The sequence below is a fragment of the Gossypium hirsutum genome, chromosome D11 (genome assembly GCF_007990345.1).
Source record: "Gossypium hirsutum isolate 1008001.06 chromosome D11, Gossypium_hirsutum_v2.1, whole genome shotgun sequence".
Lineage (NCBI taxonomy): Eukaryota > Viridiplantae > Streptophyta > Magnoliopsida > Malvales > Malvaceae > Gossypium > Gossypium hirsutum.
Genome location: NC_053447.1, coordinates 53,570,077 through 53,579,926, shown reverse-complemented (window position 1 = coordinate 53,579,926; position 9,850 = coordinate 53,570,077). Strand labels below are relative to the sequence as shown.

General features: G+C 38.3%; 1 protein-coding gene across 1 annotated transcript; it reads left to right on the top strand.

Moving 5' to 3' along the window:
* Nucleotides 1-280: 280 nt before the first annotated feature.
* LOC107963074 (serine/threonine-protein phosphatase 7 long form homolog) lies at nt 281-1,675 on the top strand. Its single transcript, XM_016899669.1, has 3 exons — nt 281-651; nt 764-896; nt 1,181-1,675. The coding sequence occupies exons 1-3, from the start codon at nt 281-283 to the stop codon at nt 1,673-1,675; spliced, it is 999 nt and encodes a 332-aa protein (XP_016755158.1).
* Nucleotides 1,676-9,850: the final 8,175 nt, after the last annotated feature.

Genomic DNA, 9,850 nt, shown 5'->3' with positions numbered 1-9,850 from the left:
GGCCGAAGTAAGATTTTTTTACTAACTTTTTTTTCAACTTGCAGGCATCGCAATGGCTCGATTGATTGGGACCAATAGACACATATCTGATGCGGTTAATAACGCGGTATGATTTATTATTTGTTAATCACGAGTTTATTTATTTAAAAAGGATATACGCAGTATATACAAATAAATCATGTTATCGTAATATTTTTTCTATAATTTAACACTATCAGGACTCGTTTCGATTATTAAAGGGCCGTGTGAGTGTTTAAAGAAAGCTCCGGATGCACGATTGATGCCGTACTTGGAGCTAGCCGGATTTGGGTCAGTAGCATTGATTCGGTCCTCCGACTTGCGCTTTGATTTATTATCTGCGCTAGTGGAGCGGTGGGGCCCGGAGACTCACACTTTTCATTTTCCGTGCGGGGAGTGCACGGTGACCTTGAAGGATGTTGCATTGCAGCTTGGGCTCCCAATTGACGGGAGTCCTGTAACGGGAGTATCTTCATTTACCGATCCGGCTGCACTTTGTTATCAGCTCCTAGGAGACTCGCCAGAGGACGGTGAATCATATTTTTCTGGCATAAAATTTACATGGCTGAAAGCCAAAATTGGACAATTATCAACGACTGCCACTGAAGGTGAATTTATGTGCGCTGCTCGAGCGTACATCATGCATATCGTAGGGGGGACTACTCATGCCTGATGCAAACGGCGACAATGTGCATTTGATGTACTTGCCCCTGTTAGCTGATTTGTCCACTGCTAACTCGTATAGCTGGGGCTCCGCCGTTCTAGCAATGTTGTATCGGGAGCTTTGTCGGGCGACAAACCCAGATGTTGTAGACATGGGTGGATGCCTCATACTACTGCAGTCTTGGGCGCTCTATCGGCTACCGTTTTTGGCATCCGTTAGTCACCAACCGTATGTGTATCCACTGCTGAAGAGGTGATAAAATATAAATTGTCATTATTTGTAGTCATAATATATTGCCTAAACCCTATTTTTTTTATAGGTGGAGTGTTCGTCCAGGTATCGAAAAGTCGTATACTGTCCCGATATACCGTATCATGATTGAATAGCATGCCCGGGAAGAGGTAAGCTGTTATTCTAATATTCATGACATCTATTTTATTTCTATATCTTACTCACAGGTTATGGCTCTAACTTGTTACAATGTTATTAATCATGCAGTTTATATGGATGCCATACCGTAGGCCAGAAATTGCAAATGTTGTACCATCGTCTGCATATGTTGATTCCCACATATGGTGCACTAACACACCAATTATCAATTTCAACGTAGTCGAGTGGTATCACGGAGATCGGGTGCTACGACAGTTTGGTTGCATCCAACCTATCCCGTTTTCGCCGTGCCAGGTGGGGGTAGTTCACGACATGACTAAGAGAAGAAGGTTTCAAATGGATTGGGGAATCAAGCACCAAAAATTTGTGGCATTGTGGAACTATCGATTGCGTCGAATACCTCAGATGGTTATGGCTACCGACCCGCAACCATCATCAGAGTATATACAATGGTACTATAGTTGCAGGAAGCCATATATACTTAAAGGCCAGTTGACTGTAATCCCCCTGCACGTGCAGCAACTTGGGGGATCGGACGCAACGAGCCCGATGGATCCGGATCCGATGGCATATTATCCTCCGCAACCAGCAGAGCCCGAGTAGGAGCCCTATCCAAATCCCGAACAATCACAGTCAAATGTGAATTCACATGGCTATCGTCCAGATTTGATGAGCGGTGACTATTTTCTGAGCTTCACAGGGGGCGAATACGCCTACGAGTTTGAACTGTTTGGATCCTACCCGCCGCAGAACGGTATGCCCAGCCCGTCCGACCCGTATCCGCAGCATCATGGGACTCATTCCGGTTCAAGTTCGTCGGCGGCAAACGAGCCACAAGATTTTTCCTCTATGTTTGCCACACCCCCACCTACGCCGAATGATGATGTTAGTCGTCACCCAGAACGTGATCGTCAACCTCCGAATAGGTATATCCCTAGGACAACACCATCGACCCATCAATTTTAGGGGTTTAATACACTTTTTGTATAAATTTAATATTTCTAATTTAATATTTGCTTACTTTTGAAATTTTTTGTATAAATTTAATTATTCTATTTTTTCATTATATTAAAACTGAATCCAATTATGAATGCCTCTATTTTCGATATAATTTTAATAATTTGGTCGACTTGTTGCTGAGCCATTCTTGGCATCAAAGTAGCCTGCCTGTAGAAAGTAGCAGAAATTACCGATGCAATCGGAAGATGACGTGCTTTCAACAAGACAGCGTTGATCCCCTCGACTAAGTTTGTGGTCATTTGGCCATAACGAAAGCCCTCGTCAAAACTTTGAGCCCACTGCCACGGCTCCATTGTGCCTAACCATTGTTAGAAAGATGTATTTGTCTGCCCCTCTATGTCACTCTCAAGTCGGATAATTCTTTACCGGAAAATATGTGGCTCTAACTCATACGCTGCATACGTATTAAGGAAAAATAAGTTCTAGTAAGTCGATAACATCAAACATTACAACTTATATTGAAAATATAAGGTTATCATTTACCCATTGCCACGACTTGTCTCTTCCCGTTAGCATTCTTATAATCTTTGTGGAAGTTAGCCGCAATGTGACGGATACAGTAAACGGATCTCCACGGCACACCGGAACGCCTAATAGCTGCAATTAAACCCTTCCCTCTATCGGAGATGATGCAAATGTTATCGTTCCTAATAACATACCTCCGCAAATTTGTGAGGAAGAATTCCCAAGACTCCATGTTCTCTTTATCTACAATAGCAAATGCTATCGGGAACACGTTTCTGTTACCGTCTTGAGCAACTGTAATAAGTAGGATCTGTGTATATTTTCCATACAGCCAAGTCCCATCCACCTGCACAAGTGGCTTGCAGTGGGGAAATGCCCGCACACATTGATCGAACGTCCAGAACATTTGATGGAAAATCCTTTTTGTCGGCTGTAACTGGTCGTCCTGGCCGTAATATGGCATTGTCTTCAACTCAATCAAAGTCCCCGGTACGTACTCCCGCATAGCAGCTATCCAACCTTGAAGCTCGTTATACAACGAATCGAAATCCCCATACAGTTGCTTCATCGCCATCTGTTTAGCTATCCATGCCTTTCGATATGAGACTCGATACTGGAATCGTGCTTGCATTTCGGCAATCAGTACCGAAACTTTAATGGTCGGCATGTCCTTCACCATTGGCATGATACACGTACAAATAGTTTTCGAATCAAGTTTTCCATGATCTTCTGTCATACGTGTTGATGTGCATGTATGAGGACCAACAAGTTTTCGTATCTCCCACATCTGAGAACTTCTAATGAATGCAGCTCGTACCCGCCAATTGCAGCATTCTGCTGCCTTCCAACACTCCCCAACATATATTGTCGGAGTAGACACGGAGACTTTATAATCCACCGATATATTCATGCTGTACCGTTTAATGGCATATACGCACTCTTCTTTACAGCTGAATCCCTGACCTATGAATAACTCCTCATCATCAGATGTTACGGCCAGCCCGCGGGATGAACTATTTCAGGGTATTCTGGGAACTCAGCTACATACGCTGTGTCGGGGTCTATGAGCGACATGTGTGGCCCAGGATTATTGTGTATCAAAATACGCCGCATCTGCTCCCCGACCGAAGAAGCGTTAATGTGTTTATCGTCAATATCATCAGGTACATCGTCTACATCAGGATCACCGTCACTATCGACCTCTTCATCTCAATGATCGCCACCACCTTCTTTTCACCACCACCTTCTTTTTCACCACTAACCATATCAACATCGGGTGTAATATTCAGGTCGATACCGATCTCACCTATAGTCGATTCACTATCAACGTATGATATTGGAGCCACCATCCACGGTTCTTGAGCTCCGTGTTCTTCATCAAATACATTGACATCTTCATTTTGCTCCATACCGGCTAACTCAGCAAATAAGTGAATCGGTGCATTCTTGTCACTCTCATTCCCACAGTAGAGATCGACCATTGTCTCCAAGTCTTCGTCCTCTACACATTTCATTTCGACGAATTTGACCGGATTTGTCGAAACAGGAAACTTGTAGAAAATTTTTGATATCCTTCTCCCACAACGTCTAAGAATTTTTGCATTAATTCTTGCCTTCATTTCATCGAACGAGACATTTCTATTAAATCTCATTGCTATTTTTTGCCGACATTCAAATACACATCCAACACTTGTTGTCAAGATGACTCCATCGAAAAAACGCATACAAAAAACTTAGCATCCATCTTCAATATTTAATCTGTCAAAAAATAAACAAAATCTCATAAAAAATCTCGAACGGTAAATAAATTACTTAAAAAAATTTAATGTTTCAATATGCAATTTTGTACATTAAAACCGTTTAACCACTAATCCTAATAACTAACACAATAATAATATTAATAATTTTATACTCAAAATAATACACACTAAAATTATTAATTAGTGTTTTACTAAAAATAATAGCTAACCGTAATAATAATACTAGTTTTTTTCCAACTAGTTTATTTTGGTAAATAAAAATAATAACTAACCATAATAATAATACTAGTTTTTTACTAACAATAATACTACTAAGTAACATCTTAATTACTTAATAACATCTTAATACTAACAATAATAATAATAATAATAATAACTAAAACTATCAATTTTATTAATCTTAATAACTAAACTAAAACAAAAAATAATACAAAATATTCAAAACAATAACAACAATATAATCAATTATTTTTAAAAAAATATCTTCTTTTTCTCTTCTCTTTCTCTTTTTTTTCCGCAGCACCTCTTCTTCTTCTTCTCCTTCTTATTTTTCTCCCTTCAGTTGGACAGGGCTCGTGTTTATAACACGAGTAGTGCCGCCAATCAGTATGGCACCATTGGTGTCTCCAAAAAGGCACCTTTGGTGCCGCCAATCACTTTGGCAACTTTGGTGCCGCCAATCACCTTGGCACGACCAGGGTGTTGTCAAATCGGTACAGATTTTTTTTTTTTGGTATATTTTGATAAATAAAAAAATTATAATATTTTAATAAATAAAAAAATTATAATATTTTAATTTTTTTTATTTTTTATTATAATAATTTAGTAAAAAAACCCAAAATTTTGTGTTCCTGCCACCCTCTTTTAGCCATCTAATTCTAGATCTTTGCGCCCAATAAATCTCATCTTCCTCATAAAGCTTCTTCAATTTAAGACGGGTCTCCTTAATTCTGTTGAGATTGACTTGTGCATTCGGAGCATCAATGAAGTCATCAAGCTTCTTCGACAACTTATTGATTTGATGTTTTCTCTAATTAAATTTATTAAATTGCCAAGGCCCCAAAGAATCACGGATACAATTCATCTTCTACAAAATGCTATCGCTACAGTTTCACCAGCTATCTTTTATGATTTTCTTGGCTTTCTCATCCCTCGCCCAGCAAGCTTCGAATCTAAAAAAGAGCCTCGGATCGTCCTGCTTTTCCTTCGGCTTTTTACCCAAAGTATCGAGCATAATCGCCTCATGGTCTAAACTAGTTTGGCGGATAACATTGGTATCAATATACGGATAAGCGCTGCAAGCCGTAGAGGAAAAAACGAACCGGTCCAGTCTTTCTTTGACCATGGCGTCCCCTTCTCTATTGTTAATCCAAGTGAACCAGCCCCTCGAAGTTTTTATGTCCACCAAGGCCAGCTCCTCAAGAACATTTCTAAAGTCCTCCATAAGAACCCTCGGTTTTCTCCTACCCCCCTCCTTCTCATCATCATCCAAAATTGCATTAAAGTCCCCTCCCACGATCTAGTCTTCCTTCACCGTTCTACCAGTTCTTCTAAGCATATCCCAGGACAGATTCCTATGGTTCGGATCAGCTTGACCATATAAACCCGTAAATCGAACATAATTCTTATTTTCCATTTGGACCATCGAGTCAATATGCATATTAGAGTAACTTTGAATGATCACCTCAATCCCATCTCTCCACAGCATGGCCAAACCTCCACTTCGCCCGTTTGAATTTACCGCCAGACATCCCGACATCCTACAAATATCACGAATACGATTGAAACTGTTAGTATTGAGCTTAGTTTCACATAGGAAAACCACATCCGGTTTGTTTGCAACGAGAAGTTGCTTAAGTTCACGAACTGTCGAAAGGTTCCCAAGCTCTCGACAGTTCCAGCTAAACAGTCTCATTGCTCCTGGCGGGGCTGGTCGCCAGCCACCGCCTTACAAGGTGATATGTTGTTCACCAATCTTCTACGAACAATATTTGATGGTCTCTCATCCGTATTATCTCCATTTATGCCCCCTTTGTCTCTTTCTTTTACATTTGAAACGGCCAAGTCCGTCACATGCCGATTTGGTGCTTCTTTTTTCCATGGGAGAGTTTGACATCGAGTCTTCAACGTACTCTTTTCCCTTTCCTTTTTGTTCACTTTTTCCATCTTCTTCCCTCGTATCCGATTTGCTTTCCTCATTAGTATCATTTGCTATACTTTGAGTTGATACCATCTCAATACCGTTTCTCCATATTCCTCTGTTTTGATTTGGATTCATAGGAAGGGCCCTTAACCAGTTGCCGTATTGGAGACCTAGGTTGTTTGAGTCAGAAACTTCCTCATTTTTCTTACACTTTTGTGTAGTGTGTCCAACGATTCCACACTAATAGCAAAACTCCGGTAATCTTTCGTATTTTATAGCACAGACCATTTCAACCCCATTCCTGCCCAATAACCTCACCACTCTTCGTAGTGGATTTGAAACATTTATCTTAACTTTTAATCTCATAAACTCAGTCCACCCTCCATTCCTGTCTTTCCAATGGCCACCAATTCTCCTATAGCTTTGCCAACATCCATGGCAATTTGTCGATCCATATATTCTAATGGAATGTTGTAAATTCGCAGCCAAAAAGGAGAGATGTTGAACTCGTAGGTTTCTAATTCTTTGTCCTTTACAAATGGGAGCATGGCAAAAAGACAATTGTCGAACAACCAGGGCATCATATTAAGGATTCTATTTCTATCTTCCACGCATCCGAACTTGACCAATATTACTTCTTCGTTTAGAGCCACGAAATTTACATCATATTTTGTAAACCATAGAGATCTTAACACTCTATACATAGCCTCCCTATTTGGTTTTTCTATCGCCATTATTTTACCAACTGCCCAAGCTTCAAACCCTTGATAATTGGTTACGATATTAGAACTTATAACCCTGACTGATTCTTCCTCCGAGAACTTCAGGTTTTTTAACAATGCATTGATATCGTCCGCCATAATGGATCAAACCCCCCCAAAAAAAACTCACCGCACTTCCACACGCACTCCTCCGCCCAACCGTAACCTATATACCAAGAAAACCAGGAGAAACCACAACCAACAACAATGACCAAAAATAAAAGTAGTAACCAGTCACGAAAAACAAGAAACTCAAAGACCCACCACCTTTACAGTTCGATCGAAATATCACCAAGGACAGAAAAAAGAAAAAGCTAAACATACATGGACAAAGACACCTGGGAACTTATGAGAAAAACAGAACTGAAGCGAGAGTAAAGCAAATAACGTTGAAAAACAATAACGAACAAGATCAGTAAAAAGAAAGAAAGTAAAAAAATATATCCAAAACAAACGAAACGAAAAACACGATAATAATGAAAGAGCAAAACCCCTAGAAACAAGAAAGAAAGAAACTTAACAAAACCAGTTATGGATTTTATCGTCCCCTTCGAGAAGAGGAGGAAGAAAAACAAACAAAAAACACATAAAAAAAAGAGCTTGACGTATTTTGATCGGACAGATAACCATGCATGCGTAAGAAACGAAGTAAAAGTCCTCAAAAACACCAAGAAAGCCTTATTCCTTCAGCAAGAAGCTTGGACAAGTCAAGAAAACAGCTTTTTTTTTGCCATTAAGCACTGTGGATCCGACTGCAAAAACCCATGCACGTATTTTATGAGACACCACCATACACGTCGATACCAAAACAATTGAAAAACAGCGGCAATTATCATGAAAATTCAAAGAAATTTAGAAGAAAAGGTCAAAATATCACTGCTTTCTTGATATCTTAACTTTCTTGAAACATGGAATCCACAATCTGACTCTGACGAGACATTCTTCGCATCAATCCGCATCCACCGCACATCGTTCAGTGCAAAAAGAAGCAACCCACAGTTAATAAGAAAAAACGATTATTACCAGGGACTCACACCATTACTCACAAACTGCCCAATTATTCAAAGAATAAAGGCAGACACACGCGAATGAAAAACAAGAAGCAGAATCGCATGAATCTTGGAGTTATGATTCAAGTTTATAATTTGAATTATTGCATATTAGTTTCAATTGCATGTTTTGGGTCTCATTTGCATTTATTTATCTGTTCAATGAATTTCCTTTGTTTTATGTACTTTTAAGTAATTAAATTTTGATGAAGTGTTTTTAACTTGAAATAAGTCTACAGAAGCTTGAGGCTTGGGTTTGAAGTACATCAGAAGTTTAGACGAGAAATCAGGGTGAATTGTAGCTAAAAATAAGAAGTTTGGAGCCTCGACACAACAACCCGATGCCTTAACATGCGAGTAGTGGCGCCTCTATGTTGTGCCCCACACGCCCTACGCCAATCAACTCGTTTTGACTCAAAATTTCACGTTTTGACGAAGAATTAAGGGCCTTTTGGTCTTTTATGGGTTTTATGCACATAAATCAGGTTTTTGTACCTTAATTTAGGTTTAAAAGCTATTATAAATACGCTATTTTTAGAGGGAGTTACAACTTTTGACTTTTTAAAATTCAATAGCTACTTCCAATTTATTTATGTTCTTTTGATTTTATGTATAGCTAAACTCCCCTTTCTAGTGGACGTACTATTCAAACTTTGATTCTATATAGTTTGTGAGATCAAATTGCTTTAATCTTTCCTTACTCTTTAATATTTGCATGTCTTCTATTTGAACTACAATTATTCAGGTTTGTTAAATATTTAATTGGTATTTGATAGCTTAGAACAATTGTATTGTCAATTAGATAATTAGTCGATCAACTGATTTATAATATTTGTAACGATTGCATGATTATTTATGTAGTACAAGCATGTGATCTAACTTAAATAAACCTTAATTGTGTGTTTGTTGGTTAGAATTGAGTCTCTTTCGTTCTTAATACAATTGATAGGTTAAATCCTAAGAAATCATTATAGGGTTATTTGTCAATAAGGAAAGTAATTAATAGTGATTGTCTTAATTATCGAAAAGGTAAGAAGAGATTAGGTTACTAGGCAATTGCCAACAATTAAAACCAATTTATTAAAGAGCATTGAAATCTATCTTTGCATTAATGATCAAACCCTAGAATCAAATGGAGAATTTGCTTTGACCAGAGTTTCATCTTATTAATTTTCCCTGATTTTAATTATTTTTTTCTTTGTTAGTTTTTAATTAAGTTTTCTTCAAATATTAATTTTAATATTTAAGTTTCCTTTAAAAACAAAACCCCTTTATATTTTATTTGCTTTAGTTGAAGGAAATAAAATTACTATCGATCTTTGTGGATTCGACCCAATTCACTATTAACTGTAAAGTTTTGTTTATTTGAGTAAATTTTATTTTTGTAGGTCTCAAGAGCCTATAGTAATCGAGACTAATGGACCTTCATGTTCATATGAACTAACTTTTCATGCATTATGCAATGTATAAAATACATTAAAAGAATCAAGAGAATACATCCAAAATTCAACACGCTTCAAAAGTCACTAGGTCCCTAAACTTTACAATTTCAATCGAGTATGTAGTACCAAACCAATATT

Bases quoted from the DNA above. Each gene is read 5' to 3' on its own strand.
- LOC107963074 (XM_016899669.1), top strand. From the start codon at position 281: ATGCCGTACTTGGAGCTAGCCGGATTTGGGTCAGTAGCATTGATTCGG. The intron at 652-763 runs GTACATCATGCA...TAACTCGTATAG, and splicing joins TTTATGTGCGCTGCTCGAGC to CTGGGGCTCCGCCGTTCTAG. The intron at 897-1,180 runs GTTAGTCACCAA...TTAATCATGCAG, and splicing joins GGCTACCGTTTTTGGCATCC to TTTATATGGATGCCATACCG.